Genomic DNA, 25,300 nt, shown 5'->3' with positions numbered 1-25,300 from the left:
ACTGAAAAATAATATATTTTCTTTGAATTTGCAAGACATGATGGCATTATCAAGTACTTGGTATCAGTGAGTATGTATCAAGTATTTGTACACTTACTCGGCCCAAGATGGTAGTATCATTGCATCCCTACAGTGAGGTTGCTAAAGGTCATATTCAAAGTTTTTGCATTAGAGCACGGTTTCCCAAATTTTTACAGCGTAATTTCTGTACAATACATTGCTATAACATCGACATGTACATATAACCTACTGATAAAGAACACAACAGACTTTATTTAACCAAGGCATCCATGAATCAAAAAGACCTTTGCCAAGAAAATGTGTGCCTGCTTGATAGCCAATAAAACAGTTTACAGTCTTTTACTCTTCACTTGGCACCCCAATAAAAAGCGACCTGGTCCCAACCCAAAGGCTGCTTTAAAGGAAGGTTACTGTGTGAAACTGGGTCAACTTTTGGCTGTATATTTTTTCCACCTTTCCTTTACAGTCTCGCAAAACAAACTATATATCGTGCAATAACAATGAAAGCATGCTAGTTGCCCGCCTTGGACATAAGTGCTTTTTTTTTTTTTTTTTTTTTTTAAATAATACAGAACGGTCTACCATTAGCGTCACGTTGTGATGACAATGATGGGCAATTACGGAGTGCGCGAAAAGGCAAAATTATGACGCAGCACAAATTCGACATTTCAAACCATTTCATTGAGCGACATGAATGAAAGGTCAACGATGTGATTGACGCCCTTCCTGCAGTCAGACTGCACTTATTGTCGAAATAATTTCAAAAAGTACAAAGTGAACATTTTGTAAGATAAAAAAAGAAAACCTTTATTGGTCTCACAATGGAGAAATTCCCAATTTACAGAGGCAAAATTATGCGCAAATTGAATAAGGAGCAAACAGAAGTGAAGTCAGGTTAAAGTGTTTTGAACATTTACAAAAAATATATATATATTTTAGTAATTTTAGAAACTTACTTTTAAATGTTTTGAAAGCTTTGTGTTAATGTGATAAAATGTCGTCAATGTACCGGTATGTTCTTTTTGTAATTTCGGTAAACTACTTTTTTTTTTTTTTTTTTTTTTTTTAAATTGTTATGGTCGCTGTTGTGTTTGTAACTGGTGTGTCTTTGCTTGTGTGATGCATAGTGAGTTCAGACTTTCCTCCAGATTATGTCCAGTCAAGCAATTTGTATTTCATCTCATATGATGTTCACTGTCTAGGCCAGTGAGTTTATTTACAAAAGTCAAAAGGCATTTACTGAAGGCTCCTTATCAGAAGCCTTTTCCCAAGTGGTATCGATCCAACTCAAGTTGCCCTCTCACCACTGATTCGCTGCTGGAACGAGGCTATTTGCCATCCTGTCTTTGTGGACAGGCGCCACGGGACCTCCATTCAATGCGCAGGCCTCATTTTCAGTACTTAATAAGTTTGGACCCGCTCTTTCTTGTGCCGCTGAATGACAAGCACTTGCACCAGTGTGTGTGTGTGTGTGTGGGGGGGGGGGGGCTTCAAGTGGCTATGGAGGGATGCTTTGACGAGTGTGTGTGGAGGGAGACTGCTGATTTCCCCCGGCGAGCGTATAGCTTAGCTGCCACCTCACTCCGTCTCCCGCCTATTACGGAGGCACCTTAATCAGGAACATGAAAGCATCTCCTGTGGCGCCGCCTCCTGTCAATATCGCTCACCTGTCGACTCATTGATTTATCTCTTGTCGCCGTCTCCTTGTCCACTCGGAACATTCCCACCAGAGCTGAGAATTCCCTATCGAGTTCAAAGGGCTAATGTGTTCAATAAATTGCACTTGATGACACTCGAAGGAATGCGGTTTGATTTAAACTTGGGACAGCTGCTCATGCCTTTGCATGTGTTTGTCAAAGTGAAGTCACGGACGTCACCTACTTTAGTTGAGAAGGATTACCTTATCTCAGTAGATGCCGGCAGCGGCGGCTCTGTCGTCTCCAACGTGCAATTAGCTAGCTGTCAGTGTATAACAATGCAATCGGTGCAGATAAGGACCGGTTTCTTAAATTCACTTTCTAAACCTCAGACACGTTTTACACTTAAAAAAAAAAAAAAAGAAAAGAAACTGTCTTTTTAAATTGGCAACTCAAAGGATCTTTTATATGCCGTGGCAGGTGGAACTGACTATTGCAAGATTGCTAAGTGTGTAACAACTATGGGGAATATGAACCATTAATTACAGCGGGGACCTAAGGATACAAAGGAGATGTAAAGCACACATCACAACACATTGTTGTCTACCACTAACCAACGTTTACACAGTGACAGTCTATCCATCCATCAATCAATCCATCTTTTATACTACTTTTTCACAATAGGGTCACATATTAGCCGCAGCCTATCTAAGTTAACTTCAGGTAAGAAGGGGGGGGAAACAAATAAATGCCTTACTTGTTCCATCAGAAAAAAAAACAAAACAAAACTGTCTAACCTCTGTTCTGGCAAATTTCTTTGCCAACCAAAACAGCAGCATTAGAGCATGTAAACAAATTTCCTGCGCTGTATTAAAATTGATCTTACAATATGCGGAAACGCCGTCTTTACACACGGTAAGTGTTGATGTATTTGCTCCACAGTGTGATGTGGTTCATGTGGTTCATTTCCCCCTTCTGCCCCAGTCTGCCTTGTTTCTTCGAAAAACATCCTTTCTTTTAAAACCCCAGTTTGACTTGACACACTGACATGGTTTGCTTGAATTTGACTTTGGGAAAAGTATAGAAAGCAGTTCCCTCATCTCGATAATGCACAACTATTTCAAAGCATGGCAGCATGGCATCCATATGCGTAGGATGTGCTTTTGACTCGAAATGCCCCTTGAAGCCTTCGAGTCGGTTTTCGTTGCTTTTGCATCAGCACAGCACAAAAATAAAAGCGGCGTCTGGCGGCAGCATCATGCGCACCCCCAGTTTAAACCTCGACTCTGTGAAACTTCGGGTTAAAATGCAGCGCGCCTGGAGTCTTTTGTCTCGTTTTATTGAGTTGGGTTTTTTTTAACCCGCATATCTCACCTTCGTGCCCTGTGTTTGCATTTCCCACCTTTTTGTCTTCACACCTGCGTCTTATCGGGCTCATCAGCCCTGCCCCGCGGTCCCTGCAGTCAATCAGCTGCTTCTCCTCACATGCTCTCATCTTCAGTTTAGTGCCTTGTTCCCTTTGTTCTACGTGGTGGTCTGCTCGGTTGGCTTCCTTATTGTTCAAATGTGAACTCAGGCAGGTTTTACTTCCTTAGTTTATTTTTATTTTTTTTTACCTTACGCCTGAATACCTGCAGACCGATAATCAACTCGACTCCACGCAGCTCTCAGTGAATTAAATTGTGAAAGGATTTGTTTGGTCCATGTGCTTAAATGCCACCAAGCCTCATTATAAATGCAGGTATTGTATCTCGATGTGCAACGTGTTGCTGGAAGGTTTCTGCCAATGCTTATATTTCACTTTAAATGTCAGCAATACTTTCGGAAACATTGCACGCCTCTCATGAATATTGCGTAAAATGGACGGTTGGATTGATTACTCTGGCCTTGCTGAATCGAAAAATAAAACTACAATAAAGTCACAGGGCAATCATGAATCACCGTATAATATGAGAATGTGTATGACAATAATCCAAATAGGATAACACAGTTCCCTCTTTATAAATATGTTGGCATGTTACAAAACTCTTGATTTGATTAGAAATGTAATTATACAAGAATACATTTACAAATTTTATTTCAACTTCATTTTTCATAACTTGACACTTTTTTTTGTCCTATTGTGACAATTTTTTTTACCCCAAAAATTATTCTCCCCAATACTACTTAATTCACATTTTGACTTGCTTCTCCAAACATCTCCAACTACTAATGTTTCTTGAAACATTCCTACTTTTTCCCCTGCAAAAAAATACGGTTTTGTGATAACATTCCGTTTGTCTCTTAACATTAAAAAATGCATACAGCTGCGGCTATAAGTAAGAAATTGCGAATCAGTTATGAGTCTGATTATCCCATTGACTAATTTCAATTGAGTAATCTGATAAAAAATATATTGTAACGCGTTCGGACGAGCGGTGTTTAGCTTTATTCAATGGGATAAGATCAATACAAATCTCGTGTTGACGATCATTCAATCATCTTTCACTGTATCTTCTTTTTTAAGTCTGAAGTGATCCCAAACATTCTGTTTTTCGTTTGCTGTTTTCTCCCGGCTTGCCACCCTCACGCCAATTTATTTCTACTTGCAGCGTTGCTTGTGTCCACACGACAGTAGCATTATACATGGTTGCCTGCTTGTAGACCGCTCACATATTTCTCCAGACGGGTAAAAACCGTTAACTGAGTTGAATTGACTTGCGTGCTGATGGCATCCAATTAAGTGAAGGGTGCAAGCTTTGATATGTTTGTCCTCTTCACAGACAAATACGCCAGCAAGGTAGTTGCTGTGACGTCCTTGCACACAACAGTAGCTGTAATGATTACGTCCATTCAAGCAAGTCTCAAATATGATGTGAATTGTGAAGCAAATTTAAAGTACGGAAACTCAACTTTTTCATCTATTGTGCTCGTTTACAAAACAGGAAGGGGAAGAGTAAAGGGGTTTAGCGTCTCTTTCTTTGTGACTCGAATACGACATGATGAATAACAGCCACTCTTGAATGTGTCTTTAATTTCCCCTTAGCGCAAGGACATTACTCTTCGGCCAGAACACGTTTGGGGACTACTCTGCCCTCTTAGATTTGACTTTAGTGCTGATGAGCTCTTTTCAAATTCAAGCTTTAGTTGTCAGTTGCTGGCTGTCGACTGTTGACAGCGACTCGTGCGCATGTCCCCACTTGGTTCACATGAAAAAGTTCAATCGAAAAACAGCTCATTACCAGTATGGACATGGTAGCCTCTCCTTCCCTGCAGCCTTCTCCCTCTTCACCCCTCACCGCATCCCATCGAAGGCACCTCCTCCCACCCTCCTTACCAGCACTTTGTCTCCATGGCAATGTTGAGAATGAAACTTAACCCAAGAGGGTTATTTTTGTTTGTTTCTTCGTCTGAGGGACTTATTTTAAATTATTCCTTTGATCCACACATTAAGTGAAGTGGTATTAATTCTTAAAATATGGAGAGAAAGTGGAGGTCATGGGGAAAGATAGATGGGTAGGTTTATACATGCACATACTTGAATTCTCATCGCTCATTAGGCATCATGGTCATAATGATGTGCTTTTCAATTATTCGTTTATAAGTGGAATAACATTCCCTTTCCTTATGTGTCTTCACAGTGAGCGGCCTGGAGACGGTGATGGGCCTGTACGACCAAACACTGGAGATTCCGTGCAACAAAGGAGCCGTGAAAGCGGAAGACGCGCTGATCACAAAGTGGAAATATGTAAGTCAACGCAGAGGTCAATGGATTCAAAATGCTGAAGTCTGTCTGACACCAAGCGTTTGACACCCATTTATCATGTCTGAGCCACACCCGGTCTGAGTGCATTTGCTGCACACTTGAGCGTGCATTTGTTCCTCACTGTGTGTGTGTGTGTGTGTGTGTGTGTGTGTGTGTGTGTGTGTGTGCGTGTGCGTGCGTGCGTGCGTGCGTGCGTGCGTGCGTTCATTCCTCGTGTGTCTTCTGCAACAAATCCTTTCCAGGACAAAGGAGATGGACTCTCAGGAGACCTGCTGGTCAGAAAGAAAACTGAAAGCGTCTCCATTAGCACCACAGATGAATACAAGGGTCGCATCAACATGGCCGCCAATTCCAGTCTGCTGCTTTCTGCCCTCAAGCTGAGCGACCAGCGCACTTTCACCTGCATGGTGGTGGTCGGCTTAGACATTGACGAGTACCCAGTCAACGTGGTCGTCTATAGTGAGTGGAGTGTCGGGTTGCGAAATTCCAAATTGGAAACTTTCCATGGGAATTAATTTAGAAAAATGAAGCTCGGTTCTTGATGGGGAACTTAAATTAGGGCTGAGATGGATAAGCCATTAGATGGAATAATTGGATTACAGTGCAAAAGTCGAAGCCAAAAATTCACCACCTTGTGGTGACCGTTTTTCCAGATGATTAAAGTTACTGCAGATTCGCGCACCGCTCAGTGGAAGAAAGAAGTTGTTGCGATGGCAGCAAGCCAAGAGGAGTGGTGAATGTGTAAAAGAGAGCGAATGTACAAAGTTTTGGATCATCTCACACTTAAAAAAGATGATTAACTCAAATGTGCAGCATGTCTACGATCGCCAACACAAGGTATCGGTGTTAGCTCTTGTAATCTAGTCAAGCTATCTATGTTGCGTAGATTTCTGGTCATAACAAAACAAAATGTTTATATTAAAGCACAAATGTGACCCCCTTCCATTCAATGACCTTTAATTCCCATGGGAAGTTTCCAATGTGGAATATATCCAAAATTTCACCCATTTTAAATTCACGTTGAAATATTCTAGAAATTTAAATAAAAACTTTGTAAACTGTGCCTGCTGCCTGCTGCACTTTATGATCGCATTTGGATTATTAATATATTCATAATTGTGTGTATTGCAGAGGCGCCTGAAGGGTTGGAGATTTCTGACAAGGCACAAGAGTTGGCCATTGGCAAACTTACAAAGGTATGATTTATTTATTTATTTTTTTATTACCTGTGTGTGACAAACATTACCTATATCAACATTTAAAAAAAAAAAAAAAAAAACATCAAGGGAACCCCTGCTCGTGAGGCATGGCAGCAACCATTTTACTACAATAAAGAATCCTTTTGAAGCGGTGCTCATGAATTAGTAACAAGCACATTCGTCGCTGCTGCAATTAGAATACCCAAAGTACCGGAAAGGAGTCTTTGGGCATTTCATGGTCTGTTGCCTAGAATATCCTCAGGTCATCAGAAGGCGGCGGCGGGGGTGGTTTGACTGCTACTCAGTGTAAACAATGACTTTGGAAGTGTTTTTGAGGGATTTTTGTCTTTGTGTCCTGCAGCTGGCCACATGTATTGCAAAGGATGCCAATCCGGCAGCCAACATCACATGGCTCAAAAACAACAAACCCCTGGTGGATGGCGGGAAAGGTGTGTTATTGTGTTACAAAACTCATCAACGTAGTAGGATGTGCTAATTAGAAATGTCATGAAAACACATGTGAGTATTGAGTTTGTCTTTAGTTTGTATTGTCACTTGAGGTCCTTTGCCTTTACACATCATCGCCATGGATTTCAAGTCTCATAGTCACGTGTTAAGTTGCAGGGCTATTGTGAACCGGCACATTGATTGAGAATTCATCCCACATTAGCTGCGTAAAACCCAACTATGTGGATCCCTATGGACCAATTTCTTAATACCGTGTCCCCCTTTTACTCTCTGTAGATTTTTGTTACCTGTTCAAAGGTTTCCAAGCAGATACCATATGGGTGATAGCAACCATTTCTGTTCACTAATTGTTCAATATTTTCATCTTTGCTCTGTCATTGTAATAGTTAAGGGAACCCAGTGAGAAATTATTCAAATAAACACACGTTTTGACGTTAGCTTAGCCGAGACATGCAGTACCGGTATTTATACTGCTCAGTCACCACAATACTGCAGTTGTCTGCTACTGTACTTTGCTGCTCTCCTGTGAAATTGTATTCAGTATTAAATACAGCGAGTTGTGCAAAAAATGATTCATCAAGAGCTCATTTACTCCAAAGGGAGAAACTTCAATTGGCGGGGCAGACAATAAATGGCATCCAGTATTAAATACTGTACATAAATCGTTGTTTGTTAGGGTATATAATTGACTTGACTTGTGCTGTGTTATATTATTTTGTTATGCTAACTGTTCTGTTTACGTTAAGAAACCTGCCTTGGGACTACGGCTGAAAACTATCATTTATGCTCAGTCCGGCACATTTACACTGTTGCGTTGATTAAAGTGCACTGTCCCAATGAAATAAATGAATAAAAAAATAAATAAAATGGACTGGTGATTCAATGCTGCATGCAAAAGTGACCACCCGAAAGTCTGTTCGTCCTACTCCGGAATTCCTAGTGAAGTCTATTTGTAGTACGTTGAAAGGGTATGAGTCAACAGACATTTTTGCATGGGGCTAAAGTTGCCGTGAATCTATGTTTGTGTCTGGCGAGCGACTGTGTGCTTGTAGGAGGGCCCCTCTGAGAGCTTGTTGTTTGTTTTTCGGCGCAGGCGTTTCCATCCGAGCCTCGGTGCAGGTGGACCCGGTGAGCGGCCTGTCGAGCACCTCGTCCACACTGGAATACTCTGCTACAAAGGAGGACACCGACGCCCAGTTCTCATGCAGCGCTCAGCACAACGTGGGGAAGGAGCTGGCATCGTCTGCGCTCACTTTCACCATCACATGTGAGCCGAACGCTTTCTCTGCATTTGGACGCAACATTGCTGTTGTTTTTTTGAGTTTCATCATCGCGGACTATGAAATAATCATTTTGACGTGTGTTTACCTCCCTTGACAAAAATATTTTTTTTCCTTTCTTTTTTACATCCCAGCTCCGTTGTGCATGTTGTCTGAAAAAAAAAAACCTCCAGACTTTTGGTCTTTAGTGCAAAATGGAGTTAATGCAGAAGCCGCATGAAGTATTGAGTCCCTTTGCTCGGCATCGCCTCCAAATAAGGAGGTGCAGTTTCACGTAGGGAGGCTAACACGGTCTTTTCTGTGCTGTGTTAAATTTAGAAGATTTTTTTTTTCACTTTACAGAGACTTTCAATGAAGTTACCACAGTACTAGAATCACCACTCCATACGATGCCGTGCATTTCTAAACTGTAGACCAGTTCTCCCTTCTGAGCGCTTGGAGTTTCTGCCCCTTTGTTCCCTCCAGACTCCACGGAGAACATCGTCCTGGAGGTGATTGCCCCAGAACCTCTGGTGGAAGGTGACAACGTGACCCTCAAGTGCATGGCAGACGGCAACCCGGCCCCGACCAGCTTCAACTTCCACGTGAAGGTACACTGATGAGTCTGTAGTCTCTTATTGTGTCGTCAATCAGCAGAGCATCCCGAGCTAATCAGCAGCTATTGTGTGTCTTTGCAGGGCGATGTCATTCCTGTGAAAAATATGGATACATACACACTCACTCATGTCTCGCGTGACGACACCGGTGAATATCAATGCTCCCTAATTGACAACCCTGCCATGATGGCTTCCAAGGACGTCACAGTCAATTGTAAGACACCACGCTGTGTTTCTCTGAAAGATTATCCCATCAGCGCTGTCATTTTTCTCCTCTTTTGGAGCCTCCGGACTTGCTGTCGAGAGTGAAGCGTGTTTGCCCCGTAGCTTTCAGATTTCTTGCTCTCCTCACTTTGTTGTGTCATCCTCTGCTAAAAAGCTGCGGCGCAGCAAGAGGAGTGTAACAATAATAGAAATATCTCTCAGCTTGTCAGAGCTGGGAGTCGTTGTTTCGCCATCCTCTCACCTCTTTTTCTCTCTTAGACCTAGACATCGAATTAAGTCCCACCGGGAGTGTCGTCAAGGCAGCTGGGGAGGCCTTGGAGCTATCTTTCCAGATCGACTCTTCAGGACAATCAAAGGTCTCTTGGACCAAGGTAAAAAAAACACTCAACGACTTCCACTGCTGAAAGTGTTTGCCTCAAAGAATGAATTTGTTCTTGAAATGAAAAATATTGTTACGTTCTCATCAGGACAATGTCAAGCTGGACAAAGAGCCCGAGTTTACCGAGCTCAAGTACTCAGATTCTGGCCGCTATGAGAGTGATGTGAAGATGGGAGCACTTAGCAAGAAGGTTTTTTTTGACCTGGTTGTTGAAGGTAAGGGTCTTAGAAAAACCACACTCACTCACTTCAGGTGCCCATAAAATAATAGTCAATGCAACATTGATCTACTATATAAAGATACGGTTTCAGAGTTTGTGCTCATGTGCTACTGGTTGCACCGGTGCGACCAGCCTTTTGAGCAGTAGGAGAGGAAGGAGTTAGTGACTCACAATACCTCTGTACCAAATGGTTAATATTTGCTTACGTGCAATTTGCGTGAGTCTGTTGTACGTCTATTTATTTAATTTATCCAAGAAATTTTATTTCTTGTTCTCCATTTCAATGCCAATGTTCAATGTTCCTGAGAAGAAAGTTATTTGCTCTTAAAAAAATATGTAAATAAATAAATAAAAACACTCAATTTCCGATGGTTTATCACAGTATCCACAGTGTAGAAAAACAATGATGAACTGGATTGTTCTAAAAATGTGTTATTGGGACCGGCCTTGGTAAGTGACCTACGCCCATCAAATATAAAGTGTAAAAAGCTGCGGATGACAAGGTGATAAGAACAACTGAAAACGCCTTGAATGGTAAGTTATGGCCTGATATGTTCAAAAGTTCGAAGCAACCCCCTGACACAGATCACTTCAAGCAAACTTGAGTAAGTTAGCAGTCTTGTGGACTTGTGATTCAAATAAATAACTTTATGATGACCAGATTGTAGTTGATCATATACCAGTCAATATTGCCTAAAAAGACAGGCAGCAATGTTATATTAAAAAAAAAAATAAAAAAATAGTGAACCTGTAATACCTCATTGTTGAATGTGATGCAGTGGAAAATGTGGGTGATTCTAACTTGTGTGCTGCTGCACCAAAATAAAAACATTGGGGGTACCAGTGCAAAAGGTTAGCCTAGAGCCCTGATATGCACTGACCTCGTACATGTATGTCAGGCGTGTCCAAACTTTTTCGTTTGAGGGCCGCATACATAAAAATGGAAAGATGAAAGGCCCACTTTAAAATTCTTCAGTGTTTTGAAACATGCTAAAGTCAGTCGAGAAAATAATTCTGGATTGTTTGTATGAGTTAATTTTCATCATCTGACTGCATAGCATAGTTTGTGTACCCAAGCAAAATGTCCCCCAAAAAATGTGGCAGATTGATCTGTTCAGGAACCGAGGTTCTATTCGGAGGTTCCGCCTTAAGTCTTCCATTTTGTTTGTTTGTTTGTTTGCTTCATTCAACTTGACTCAAGTCATTGCTTTTGAATTTATATCTTAAGGTCGACACCACTCCAATTTCGTGTTTTTATATCATATTTAATGGACTGTGCACCTCTACTGTACCAGAGTAAAATTATATTTAATGTTATGCACACCTCTAATATACCGTATTTAATCACCAAAGTGCATCCGATGTACCATATTTAGATCATATTGAATGGACTTTGCACCTCAAATGAAACACATTCATATCATATGTGTAGCTTGAATGTAACAGAGTATTTTGGACCATATTTCATGGTCCATGCAGCTCTATTGTACTCTTATGACATCATGTGTAATGGTTTTTGACCAACTTATGTACCACATCATAATACATTTTCTGTGTACATTGATTGTACTATATTTACATCATATTTAAAATTTCACTTTAGGGTTTGTTTGTTTTTTTTAAGTCATGGGTGTATTTGTTTTATTTTTCTAGGTGAAGTCATTTGGATAATTACATGTTATCCACTGACAATAAGTGGTGATCAGCTATCACTAAATATGACCTCAATTCCTTCGATTGTCATATCAGTCAAGCTGAACTCAGCAAGTCAAGCAACCCCTCCATGGCTACAATTTTAGCTTAACCCTGAGGGATGCACATTTTATGAACATTGCGAGCAAATGTTACGCTCAATAAGCATAAATTAGCATGCCCTTTTTTTTTTTTTTGCATGTAAAAAAATGCAGTGTAAAAACCCTTTGTGATTTTTCTGCATTTCTGTGCCCAGCTGTCCAGGACCTGTTGCCAGGCAACTATCTGAGACTCCACAAAGTCCCTGACAGCTGTACACTTAAAAAAATGTGTGTGTGTGTGTGTGTGTGTGTGTGTGTGTGTGTGTGTGTGTGTGTGTGTGTGTGTGTGTGTGTGTGTGTGCGTGCGCATACAAATATATTTGTATGCGCGCACACACACACCAGGATATTAGTGGGGTGAACTGTCTCCTGCAAGTGAATAGATGGCAGTTTTAATCATCTCGCCAAAAAGAAAGAGAACAATTCTGGCTATTGCATTTGAGGTCGGCACTTTATTTTGGATGTGTGCGTTTTTGTAAATGAAAAAAAAGAACATCACAAGAGCATCCTGTTGCAGGCGCTCCAGTGATCAAACAGCTGTCCAAACAGCGTAGTGAAGACGGTCAACATAAAGTCTTGATTTGTGAGGCCGAGGGCTCTCCAAAGCCATCTGTTTCCTGGAGCATCAATGGCACCTCGGTATGTATTTACACACACACACACACACACACACACACACACACACAAATATCCACAATATTCTAAATAGCGGCAGCACTTGGAAATTATTAATTGCTTTTCTTAGAAAAATATACAAGCAGTAGCAAAAAGGGTGTCACAAATGTTTTTCTGTTTTTGTGCATATATAAGTGTGTGTGTGTGTGTGTGTGTGTGTGTGTGTGTGTGTGTGTGTGTGTGTGTGTGTGTGTGTGTGTGTGCGCGCGCGTGTGTGCGCGTCTGTGTGTGTGTTTTGTTTTTCTTCTTTTACCGAAGACGCACCACAGCGTATAGCTGTGTTCCCCTTTTAGGGCTTAGTTAGTTGTAGTTAATTTGCTTTAACACCTTGCATTGAAATGAAACAGTGTTCTTTTCACCTGTTCGCCACATTAGCATTCACTATGCATCCCCAAATGAGATGAAAAAAAAACCAATAGTCTGCCTTGACTATGCTAATGACACTGTCTTTTTCAAGGGAAAAAAAAGTCGATTAGTATATTTCATTTAAAGTTGTTTCAAAAGAATATGTTAAAAAAAAAAACGATATTATGAGAGTGAACTTGTTTTTCGGGCAAAAGAAGTAAATGTCAAAAGGGAACATATAATTACAATTGTATTTAAATTTTTGGTTTGATTTTTGGGGCGGTTAGGAAAAAAATATATTACAATTTTTTTTTTTTTTTTTTTAATGTTTGTGTTTTTTGGGGGGCTTAAAAAAAGACTAGAAAATATTACAGGAATAACATTTTCCTTTCACTGTACGGCATTTAAGTTTTTCTGAAACAGAAAGTCATAAATGTACAAATGAAGTATTACTTCTCGTATGAAGTTGTATTTTGGGCAGGGATGAAGAGAAAAAGTCATCGCGGGAACAAAACTTAATTTATCCAATATTTTTTTCAATAATTTGACGGAAAAGTTTCATTTTTCTGAGACAAAGAAGCAATGTAACACACACACACACACACACACACACACACACACACACACACACACACACACACACGTATATCTTGCAGGGCACACAAAGACAAAAAACGTTTCGAAACCGGAGTACCCAGAGAAAACCCACGCAGGTACGGGGAGAACATGCAAACTCCACTCATGAAGGCTGGAACCCAGAATCGAACCCTGCACCTCTGCACTGTGAGGCGGACGTGCTAACCAGTCCTCCATCGTGCCACCCACCCCAAGAATTTGTGGGTTTAAAATAAAATGTCAACGCAATAAGAGTGCAAGTGTCAGTAATACGCAGGTATTCATTTTCTCAATTCATAGCAGGGGTCCACTGTACAATAAAAAGAATAAAATAACAAAGCTTTCCACAGCATAAGAGGAGGGTTGATGGGCTTCTTCCATACTGCTTAATTGATGAAGTCATGAAGGCATGTCTGAAATACCTTTGTCATTCACCACAAATAACTGATGCTGGCCTGACAACAGTCTCATCTCAACGGTTTGCCCGTGTCACGGTCTCATTCTTTCTTACTGAGTCATGTCTGCGCATGCGAGTGTGTGTGTGTGTGTGTGTGTGTGTGTGTGTGTGTGTGTGTGTGTGTGTGTGTGTGTGTGTGTGTGTGTGCGTGTTTTTTTTTTTTTTTTTTCTTTTTAAGAAACTCAAACTAGTTGAACATTGCCTCCTAGTGGTGTCTACAAGCACTTTCCATTCTGTGACTTTCCTTTGTTACAAAAGTATAGAGCCAGGAGTCACCAACTCCAGTCCTGGGCAGGGGGCGCTGGCTATCCAACATGTTTTAGATGTTTCCATCTTCCAACACACCTGATTCAGTTGTTGTTGGGGTTTTTTTTTATGTCACACTCCACAATACTCCATATAAAAAAAAAAAAACTAAAATACTCAAGAAAAAAAATTAATAAAGTAAAACATAGCCTTTTTGAGACAAAAAAATCAAACTGATGAAAACGAATAAACCCACACTAAAAACTAACTAAAACTAATTGAATTTCGGGTGGTGATCCACAACTATTCCAACCCTAATCAAAACTGTGCACTATTGTATTATTGTTGATTATTGAGCTCAAAGCTGTAACATGCACGCTTTATGTGAGGTAACGGCAACTTTTAATCAGAGATGGCTTAAATGCATTTTTGACGGTGATTTCATTTTTTTTTCCAAGCATTTCGGGTTTTTGGGGATATTTTCATTTATTGTTAAATTTGACCTATAAAAGCTTGCGCAATACAGATTTTACCATGTGGTGCAATTTATAGCTAAGACGTTTCAGAAAAAAATAAATTATGTGGACGGCAGGTTTTATTGGTGAGGATTTGGGGAAATGTGCAAGAAATTATATGCTGCTGTAAAAAACATTTTTTTTTTAAATCAGTGCTCAGAAAAGGCAAATGAACTGTGCTGGATTTTGTCCTCCAGCTTGAAGAAAGTCCCTTCCTCAATGGCAAGGTCACGCACAAAATCACGGTGGTGCCCACCATCAACCTGACGGTCTCGTGCACCGTGTCCAACGAGTTTGGCGTGGACACATGGACCATCGATGTGTCTTCTCGTAAGTATTCATCCTCCCCGGCGGTGTCATCCGCTAAGGTGTGTCGTTCCACCTCCCCGCCCACCGACGCAGCTCTTCAACTCTGCTCGCATGACATCACAACACGAATCATGTTCACTCTTATTAACCATCACCTTACTGTTTGTTTTTTTTCCTTTCCAGGTAAAAAAATAAATGGACAAAAGTATTTGGTCACTTAGCCTTTGCAAAAACAGGACACGACTGGGGAAGAAAATGTGGAAAAAAGAAGTTCAATAATTTTCTTTCACATAATGTAAGAAATGTGAATATTGGAGATATTACACTTAAAGTGTCTCCCACCATTTATTGAGCCATGGCACATATTTTACAGAAGATCAAAATGGCACACCAGCAAAACAGAAAGATCACAGAAAGCATTTATGTACCTTCTGCCATCTAGTGGAAGAACATTTAATTTAGCCTGTCACTATACGTCACTGGCAGAGCTAAACGTCCAATGATAGTTTTGTTGTTGTTGGTGGGGGTGGGAGGGAGATGATGAATTGAAATTGGAGAATTTCACACAGCACATTAATTGTTGGGAATCACTGCACTGCACGTATTTAATATGCCAAATCATTTTTATCTGATTACTTCATTAATTGATGTTTATCGATATATAATAATAGTCCATCTTAAAAAAACAACACATGCAGCCCTATCTAATACATCAACTATGAATGGGCTGTCACTTGTACAGCGCTTTTCTACCTTCAGTACTCAAAGCGCTTGACACTGTTTCGTTTCCCTCCTGATGACGCAGCATCAGGAGCAACTGGTGGTTCAGTGTTTTGATCAAGGACACTTTGACAAAGTCGCAATGACCGGGGATTGATCCCCCAACCTCTGGGTTGCGAGACAACCACTTGACCATGCCGCCCCCGAGAATTATAATCTAAAATCTAAACAATGGACTCCGGCGGGTTCACCTATTGGCAGACTTTTTTTTTTTTCCCCAATACACAGTATCTAGTTTTGATGGTTGATGCTCATTAGTTGTACATCCGTGCTTCTACAAGAATTTCCATCCATCCATCAATCCATTTTCTAATCCGCTTATCCTCACGAGGGTTGCGGGCCGCCTATCCCAGCTGTCTTCGGGCAGTAGGCAGGGGACACTCGAAACTGGTTACCAGCCAATCGCAGGGCACACATTGACAAAAAAAAAAACCTTCGTGCCCACAATCACATCTAGGGACAATTTAGAGCGGTATGTGGGAGGAAACTGGAGTACCCGGAGAAAACACACGCAGGCACGGACAGAACATGCAAACTCCACTCAGGAAGGGTGGAGCTGGAATCGAACCCTGCACCACTGCACTGTGAGGCGGACGTGCTAACCAGTCCTCCATCGTGCCACCCTCCACAAGTATTTGTGGGTTTAAAATAAAATGTCAACGCAATAATCGTGCAAGCGTGAATAATATACAGATCTTCATTTTCGCGATTCATAGCAGGCGTCCATTGTACAATAAAAAGAACAAAAATAAAGCTTTCCACAACATAAGAGGAGGGTTGATGGGTTTCTTCCACACTGCTTAATTGATGAAGTCATGAAGGCATGTCTGAATACTTTTGTCATTTATCACAAATAACTGATGCTGGCATGACAACAGTCTCGTCTCAACGGTTCGCCGTGTCACCGTCTCATTCTTTCTTACTGAGTCATGTCTGCGCATGTGTGTGTGTGTGTGTGTGTGTGTGTGTGTGTGTGTGTGTGTGTGTGTGTGTGTGTGCGTGCGTGTGTGTGTGTTGGGATGCTGGGACTCGATCTGTCCTCCCTCTGATCTGAACCTCCTGCACGCAGACAGTAGACTAGACATAGCGTTAGATGTCATTTTTGCCTTGGTTGGACGTTAATTTTTTTTTTTATTTCGTATCTGATTTCAGTATTTGAGGAGGTGAGAGTGGATAAACGAGGTAAGTGTTCTTGCTTGTGAGAATTGGGGGAAGCGGCTGGAAATCAAATGTTCTTTGAAAGAATTACCGGTAGATAAAAACACAGGAGGAACAGCGCCACCAGCATCCTGGCAAACATGACCCATTCTCCTGCTGGCTGAACAAATGACGTCGTAAACAGGATTTCTGTCATGAACATTTACCACAGCGATTCATAATCATGTACAGGGGCAGTGTGTCCATCCAGCCGATATGTTAAGGGTACAACTTCCTGTTTGTGGTCAGGAGGTCCACACTTGTGCGTGACCGTCAGGTGTGTGACGGTTGTGTTTGTCTTTTGTCGTGCAGACGAATCGGAGGATGCCGATCAAACCAAGCTGGTGGTCGGAGTGGTGGTCGGCCTATTTATCGCCACCATGCTCATTGGGCTGGCTTACGGGATTTGCCAGAAGAAATCCAAGTGAGTCAGAATCGAGCCTACTACACAGTACAGTGGAATAGAGGGGAATAAGGCCTCAATTAACGTTAACACCATGCAACTAGAAGGTACACAATCATGAACCCCTGTCACATAAACAGAATTCTCTAGTTGAAAATTTCAACACAACCGTGCCACCTTCACATTAGCCAGCATACTAGCCTGAATAAGACACTAGCACAAACTCAACATCGCCCATGGACAAACAAATATGCACACTAGGACCAAATACAAACAGTCTTAAGCCATTAAACTTATAGTACCTATGCAAACAATGACAGATATTTGGGAATACAAGCAAATTGTAACGCAATTTGTAGATTACCTGACCACTTGGAGCGGCATCACGGGAGAAGTAGAAACATACCTTTACTTTTGGCTGCACAAGGTGCATTCAAGTCGACCAAAAAAAACTCAAAAAAACAAAAAAAACTTCAATGCATTAAACCTAAAGATAACACAAAAGTAATACTTTCCTTTGGCCTAAATCTAAAAACAGCCAATCGAGAAGCTCTTCAGTAACTGAGGATAGGTTCCCCCAAAAAGGTTTACTGTAATGATTAGCACTTAGGGCTGGATTCTATTGATTATCCCATTGATTAATCAAATAATTGGATGAAATGACATTCCGCCTGTGTGTGTGTGTGTGGCTTTAAATATGTGGGGTCCTGGCTTGGTGAGTGACATGGGTGTCAGTGTAGGAGAATATAAATACACTGAGTGCAGCGCATACTGCAGAAACATTTGGCCACGTGGAAAAAATTATCCCAGCGAAGCTTCAAAGCAGATCTGTTGCTTTGACTATTTTTTGTAATTGAATTATTCGATCAATCGTCCCAGCTCTCGTCATTGTGAAACATGTACCGTCCTCCACAGGCAAGGCAGCTGGAAGACTGGCGAGAAGGAGAACGGCTCCTCCGATGAGGAGAGAAAGCTCGAGGAGAAGGTGGAGGAGAACAGCCAAAAAGCTGAAGTGTAGAGGAAACGCGAAAGCCACCTACAATCCTTTGGGAATGTGAAAGGTTGCATCCGCATACATTTGCACACGATCATATCAATGTGAATTCTAACTAACATTGTGGTCCTTTGCAGTGAGAACATAGAACATTTCACGTTTCTCCTCCTCACTTCATCTTTTGGAAAACGAAGAAAAAAAAGTGTACATTACAATGAAGACAACTTGGATTTGATATCAGGGAGAATTTGACTACAAATCCAATCACACTCTGGAAAAAAAACAACAACAATTGGATACTATATGTGATATACATGCACTACTTGACACGCTCATATACGTACACAGTGTAGCTCTGTCTTATGTTAGCAATCATGGTTGTTAGGAAAGAGCATTTTTTTAGTTAGCTGCTGCCAGTGAAATAACTTCTAGTCCAGTTTTGTCTTTGCTGTAAAGATGTGTACGAAGTGCATCGTGGCTTATGTCATCCATTCTTTGTTGAGGGTTTTATTTTTTTTTTTAATGTACATACCATATTTTCCACACTAAAAGGCGCACTGGATTATGAGGCGCACCTTCAATGAATGGCCTATTTTGTCATTTTTTTCATACATTGGGCGCACTGCGTTATAAGACGCAATCTACAATGCATCCACTAGATGGAGCTATGCTCAAGGAAACACCAACGGAACGATCAGATGTCAGTAAAACCGATTTAATAAAGCAGCGACACAGTTCACTTAACCAACAGCTAGTTATAACATTGACTCATTAACGTTGAACTCTCTTGCCGCTGCTCTATTTACGTGTTCAGCAGCTTAACCCGATCGCCTTGAGTTTGAACTCTGCATTGTCAGCATGTCTCGAGCTAGGAGCCATTTTGGGGTCGAAATATTACCGTAATGACCATACACAAAGCGCATCGGATTTTACGGCGCACTGTGAGCTTTTAAGAAAATGGAAGGCTTTTAGGTGCGCCTTTTAGTGCGGAAAATACGGTTCCATGTGTATGTTCATTTGCATTGAGAAATGGCTAAAGGGTTAGTACTGAAGTTGGCGAGAATGCGCCATTTATGATTTTTTTTTTTCCAAATGTACTGTACGGCATCGAACGTTAACGACCGGGTAGATCGACCAAGCAAGTGATTTGGATGGATTTGATGTCCATTTCGCATCCCTTACAAGGAAATCTACCTGCTCGTGTCTGCATTCAATGATTCATGTTTGAGTTGTTGAGTTGCCACAGCTGGTTCTCAAAATGGAACAATGCCATTGTGAAGTATGAATATTATTTTGTTGTTGCTGTTGCTATTTATGTTGTACAAGATGAACGATGGTCCCGCCCCCACCGTCCGACAATTTGAATTATAGATGAAAACACGATAACAGGCTTGAGATACGTAGTTGATAATTTTTGAATTGAAAGCATCCAATTAGAAGACTGACCAAAGAAAGTAAACATTGCCATGCAAGTACTGTAAATATCTGTTTTGTTTTTTTGTACTTTTGTTTAAAATAAAGTGGTCATTTGGAAAACATTTGCTCACTGTCTTTTTTTTTTTCCTTTTCTATTGTTGTCAGTGGACTTTTCATTGCCATGGCTTCACAAATGCACATCAGCTACCTATTCAAGGGTTTATGCCACATCTTCCCTAAGTTAACTATTTTAATTTAGCAGCATTTTGTTTTTATTCCCGTAACTGGTTAAACCGGTATGTAACCTATTTTAAAGCGAAATTATATGAATTGGGCTGTTTTACTGGAAAAAAAAAACAGAGGAAAATATTTCTCTGATGTTTAATACACAAGTTTTTAGATGTCGAACTGAAATGACTTGAATTGGTTACTTTTAGTCGTGATTGTTTAAATGTATTGTATTACTCCCCCCAAAAAATTTCTGGAATATTTAATACACCTGCATGTCAATCTACAACTGAAATAATTGTTGTTGGGGCCACCTAGTGCCCACGGCCCGATATTGGTGAATTTCTGTACGTGAGTACATAATTGTCCCTGTCTACTATGTGAGGGAATACGGTTTAAAAGAATGCGTGTGAAAAATAATAATCTGCTCTGATCTGAATACGGGGCAGCACGGTAGAAATCAGTTAGTTGCGTCGGCCTCACAGTGCAGAGGTGCAGGGTTTGATTCCAGCGCCGGCCTTCCGATGTGGAGTTAGCACATTCTCTGCACTGGGTTTTCTCTGAGTAGTCCGATTTCCTCCCACATTCCCAAAACATGCGTGGCAGGTTAATGGAACACTCAAAATTGTTGCTAGTTATGAGTGTGAGCACGGATGGTTGTTCGTCTGTGTGCCCTACGATTGGCTGGCAACCAGTTCAGGATGTCCCCCGCCTACTGCCCGAAGACCGCTGGGATAAGCTCCAGCATGCCCCGTGACCCTTGTGACAATAAGCGGATCAGAAAATGGATGGATGGATGGATGGATGATCTGAATACAATGCACTACCATGTTTAATCCGTTCTAACGTTTCACTTATGAGGAGAATGCCCTCACAATCATTAATTCGTAACTATTGCATCCTTGGTGGAGGTCTGAGCTCTGCGACGTCCTTTGTGTCACTGGAGCTAATAAGCGTAATGAGTACCGATATCTGGAATCTGAATTCAGAATCAGCAATTAGTGTCACAGCACATGAAGAAGGGTTATGAGAGGTGCATGATCATTATATCGAGTTGTGTGGTCTTTAAAAAAACGAATCATTTGCATGATCAACTCTAGCTCGCTTGCTGCTGACGTACAATATAAACTACAAATTAAAATAATGGATAAAATACATTAGTTTTTAAGCACTTTTCTGGACTCTCAACGATTCTTTACAGTATGTGAAAAAAGACAACGTTAAATTATACACACACACACAATGACAGATAGATAGATAGATAGATAGATAGATAGATAGATAGATAGATAGATAGATAGATAGATAGATAGATAGATAGATAGATAGATAGGTAGGTAATGTCTCTCTGACATTGTTATTTGTATCAGAATGTATTCATTATTTAATTTAATAATTTTTTTATCCTATTGGAATTTTTTCCAGGTGTACCTACTGTAATGGCCAGTGATTAAGTTTTCGCCCAATGTGAACATCTGCTGCCATCTTGTGATCAAATTGTAAACTTCACCATAAACATATGATGGGTCCATCCGTCATCCATTTTCTAATGCCCTGGTCCTCACCAGCGTCGCGGGCCTATCCCAGCTGTCTTCGGGTAGTAGGCGGGGTACACCCTGAACTGGTTGCCAGCCAATCGCAGGGCACACATAGACGAACAACCATCAGCGCTCACACTCACAACGAGGGACAATTTTGAGTGTTTCATTAACCTGCCATGTATGTTTTTGGAATGTGGGAGGAAACCGGAGTACCCGGAGAAAACCCAACATGCAAACTCCACACAGGAAGGCCGGAATCGAACCCTGCACCTCTACACTGTGAGGTGGACGTGCTAACTCGTCGATCACCGTGCCGCCACCCTCGATTAAATTTAAGTTTAAAGCGAGGGTGGGCTACCCTCCTCCCAATGAGGATTCATTTAATTTGCCTTTTGACCATATACAATTTATGATAACGTGATTTATTATTTTATGTTTTGAGCAGTTTTGTGGGCTACATATTTTGTTTTTGTTTTTTTTTTTCAAATAGCCATTCAAAGCATTCCTATCTCCCCTCACCTCTACCACCCCCCTTTACTCCACCTCTCCCTTCCTGGATTAAGCTGTTCCATAGCAATAAATGCCTGTGCCAAATAGAATTAAGCAATCAATCCTTTCCTCAAATATTCATTCATTCATTTTCCGATCCGCTTACTCCTCACAAGGGTCGCGGGGGGTGCTGGAGCCTATCCCAGCTGTCTTCGGGCAGTAGGCAGGGGACACCCTGAACCGGTTGCCAGCCAATCACAGGGCACACAGAGACGAACTACCTTCCACGCTCACATTCACACCTAGGGACAATTTTGAGCATTCAATCAGCCTGCCATACATGTTTTTGGAATGTGGGAGGAAACCGGAGAAAACCCACGCAGGCCCGGGGAGAACATGCAAGCTCCACACAGGGAAGCCGGAGCCGAGACCGAACCCACGACCTCTGCACTGTGAGGTCGACGGGCTAACCACTGGACCACCGGGCCACCATTTCCTCAAATACTTTTTTTTTTTTTTAAACACCAATCAAGAAGACGGCATATACTGTATTAGCTTTTCTTTTAACACAGGCTTGAGAATGATTTAATGGGTGCCCTGAAAGAAAACAGAACTTCCTTTAAGAACCTGGGTAGTTCGACAAGAGAACTTGTCTTGGAATAGCTGTGAGCATGAACATCAATGGTAAACATTTGGATGGTTGCAGAGCATTGTAATAGTTAGAAGCTCCTCATAGTTTGTACCATTGTGCATTGTCACAACACTTGCCCAGCAGGGGTGCAAAATAAAGACGCTAATTCCAATGAAGTTGGGACGTTGGGTAAAATCTAAATAAAAACAAAATACAGAGTTTTGCAATCCAATTTGAACCTTTATTCAATTGTGAATACTCTCCAAATGCAAGATAAGAAACTGATTAATGTATTGCTTTTTCCCCAAATCGTCTCTCATTTTGCTGGCACAGGGGCAACAAAAGACTGGGAGAGTTCAGGAGCACTGAAAAAAAACAAACACCTGTTTATAATATCCGGAGACCTGTGCCAACCTGGTGAAGAACTACTCTCGGAGCTTGTTGGCAGTTCCGGTTCAGAAAGGTTACTTTATTGACGATACATTTTTGCCCTTTTTCTTTAAACTCATTGTATTAATTAAATATCGTCATCAAACTCATCACTTTTGTCTTTCATTTTCTTTATTTGATCCTCAAATAATACAGGTTGTTAAAGGCCATTTCCATGGAGAAATCAAGAGTTTGGTTGAATATCACATGGGGGCCTGCTAATATTGGTCCCAACTGTATGTATCCTTCACTGTCAATTTGAAATAACATCCTGTTTTTGAATAAAGGGATGGATACTAAACTTTTATTCATCAGATTAATGAATTAACTGCCAAAATAATTGACACATTAATTGATCATGAAAATCATCATTAGTTGCAGCCCTGATAATTTCAGTCAAACAAATCAATTCTTTTTTTAAAGCCACGTTTTATTATATAATACAGGATGTATTAGAAAAAGGAAAGTGATGAAAACCCCAACTTTTGAACGATAATATTTGTAGAAAAAAAACATTAAATCAAGACTAGCATCAACTGGGTGCTCGTGAGTTCACTGTATGTAGTGATTGATAGCCAAAACAATCACCTTTTCCAGTATAAACGCCCAAATTATTGCATAAAGTTGACATTACAGTTCTTTTTTTGTACATATGGGCCGGATATGTCTGCTGAGCTTTAGAAACAAGTCTCCTAAAATCCAATAAAGAATGCAGACGGCGCTGTGAAGGAGTTTATGTGTGTTCTTTCTGGCCAGTTACATTTTCTTCGTCATTGGCGCATCCGGGTAATTTCGGTTTTTTGATTGACAGTTGCCATGGCAACAAGCGAGAGCATCGCCATTTTGTCAGGAGGTTTTTTTCCTCCCCCCTTTCCAGCTTCAGTCTTTTTCAAATGTTTCTCCCTTCCCGCCGGAATAATGCTGTCAGTGGATATACATTTGACGTTTTCGGATAGCGAGATTCGTCTAATGGATCGGGTGAAGATGATCAAGAGGCCGAGGTTTTAACGCGGTAAAATAATTAGGCGGCGCCGCCACGAAAGTCGGCTTGTCCGCGTCTGTGGTCCACCGGGCCGGTTCACTGCGCAGGTTTGGACCGCGCGCCATTTTGTGAAAATTGACACAAAATTCCAAAGCTGAATTACCGGAGGACGCGGGGTCCGTTTGGGCTTCCAAACACGCCGAATCCACCGTTGCCATCGCATCGCTCGAGGAGGTCGTCGCCAATTTGACAAAAGACTGCGTAAAAATCGCTTTGACGTAGCATTTATTTAGCGGCGGGGGCTAACGATTGTTAGCTCGAGGCTAGCACGGGACAGGTCGCTAACGTTAGCCGCGTTCATTTTGTCCACTAGCAGTAGCCCCTATTCGCTAGACCTTAGCCACGAACTTAGGCGTGCTACTCAACGCTAGCATGTTGCTAGTCATCAGCTGATGGTAACGTCCATCTCCCGTCTGAAATGGAGAGTTTATTAGAACTGGCTGGCAAATAATTTTCTCATTTGTCAGTCGGAAGACAGACGCCGGTTCGGATTTAAGGTGATCGTTCCTCGCTAACCGTGCAAAGGGAGGGGAGAATCTCAAACTGGATAAGTTTCCTCATCATACAGGTTATTGGACTTTAAATGAAGATCGTGCCATCAGAGGTGAGCGGCTACTACATTTATCCTGTATTTCTTTTAAACGGGATGCCGCCTTGTGCTTCTTGTGGATTGTCTTTGTGCGTATAAATCAAAATCGATGATGGAGCCGTGAATGGCAGCCCTGCCGCGGTACATGGCGGGGCGAGCTAACCCATTTGTCGGGCTGAAAGTCGAAATGTCAAATGAGGTCTTTTTTCCATTTCGACGTCGTTCTGGAAAAAAAGGGGTCGGGTGTGTGTGAAGAGTCATGCTGGTGCCGCTAACATTAACCCTGCGGTATTATCGTGTCATTGTGCGATCTGGCTTGAATACACTCACACACACACACTCTCACACACGCATCCACACACACACACACACACATCTTTATTTTAAATCTAATTTGATTGAATTATCGATGCGTGTATGAGATCTCGCCGAGCCTTAATATTGCTATTGCCCGAGAGCTAATTCAACGAAGCCCTTGGCTAATGGTGAACGTTGACTTGTTGACGGACCAGCTGAGTGGGCCCCAACAACCCGCTGGCTCGATTGAGCACTAGCCATCCTTGTCACTACCGCTGGAGGGACGAATCGCTTCGGATTGGGAGGCGAACCTCTCGGAAGGACGATATGCCTTTACAAGGGAACCGGACTAGTAATGAATATATGTTCTAATAATTTCCATCTGTGACGAAATCTGCCCCTTCGTCTGTAAGTACACCGCTACCCACAGCAGCCACAACCGCGGTCGTTATTACACACATAGATATATAGATATTGTATTAGCAGGCTGATTTAAGGTTCCTTATACGGCCACTAATAAATATAAATATATATATATA

At 41.4% G+C, this 25,300-nt stretch overlaps 2 protein-coding genes across 7 annotated transcripts in view; both read left to right on the top strand.

Moving 5' to 3' along the window:
* alcamb (activated leukocyte cell adhesion molecule b) overlaps window positions 1-18,295 on the top strand; it is a 40,905-nt gene extending 22,610 nt beyond the window's left edge. For 2 of the 4 annotated variants that reach the window (XM_019874303.1, XM_019874301.1), the window contains 15 exons: window positions 5,279-5,385; window positions 5,646-5,862; window positions 6,535-6,599; window positions 6,964-7,051; window positions 8,164-8,337; window positions 8,816-8,940; window positions 9,028-9,160; window positions 9,430-9,542; window positions 9,639-9,765; window positions 12,081-12,202; window positions 14,614-14,746; window positions 16,658-16,687; window positions 17,015-17,126; window positions 18,021-18,165; window positions 18,235-18,295. In XM_019874303.1, coding sequence (XP_019729862.1) covers window positions 5,279-5,385; window positions 5,646-5,862; window positions 6,535-6,599; window positions 6,964-7,051; window positions 8,164-8,337; window positions 8,816-8,940; window positions 9,028-9,160; window positions 9,430-9,542; window positions 9,639-9,765; window positions 12,081-12,202; window positions 14,614-14,746; window positions 16,658-16,687; window positions 17,015-17,126; window positions 18,021-18,123 — 1,649 coding nt within the window. In that variant the 3' untranslated portion in view covers window positions 18,124-18,165; window positions 18,235-18,295. Of the gene's footprint in view, window positions 1-5,278; window positions 5,386-5,645; window positions 5,863-6,534; window positions 6,600-6,963; window positions 7,052-8,163; window positions 8,338-8,815; window positions 8,941-9,027; window positions 9,161-9,429; window positions 9,543-9,638; window positions 9,766-12,080; window positions 12,203-14,613; window positions 14,747-16,657; window positions 16,688-17,014; window positions 17,127-18,020 lie in introns of all 4 variants that reach the window. The other 2 variants (XM_019874304.1, XM_019874302.1) reach the window with 2 other exon arrangements.
* Window positions 18,296-23,647: 5,352 nt separating this feature from the next.
* Window positions 23,648-25,300, top strand: part of dyrk1ab (dual-specificity tyrosine-(Y)-phosphorylation regulated kinase 1A, b) — an 11,274-nt gene continuing 9,621 nt past the window's right edge. Inside the window, exons 1-2 of one of the 3 annotated variants that reach the window (XM_019874299.1) lie at window positions 23,648-24,479; window positions 24,977-25,169. The gene's annotated coding sequence lies outside the window, so the exon portion shown is untranslated. The remainder of the gene's footprint in view (window positions 24,480-24,976; window positions 25,170-25,300) is intronic. The other 2 variants (XM_019874298.1, XM_019874300.1) reach the window with 2 other exon arrangements.

Source organism: Hippocampus comes, unplaced genomic scaffold, assembly GCF_001891065.2.
Source record: "Hippocampus comes isolate QL1 unplaced genomic scaffold, H_comes_QL1_v1.1 scaffold125, whole genome shotgun sequence".
NCBI lineage: Eukaryota > Metazoa > Chordata > Actinopteri > Syngnathiformes > Syngnathidae > Hippocampus > Hippocampus comes.
The sequence above is the reverse complement of the archived record's forward strand: the minus strand, read 5'-3'. Positions and strand labels throughout refer to the sequence as shown.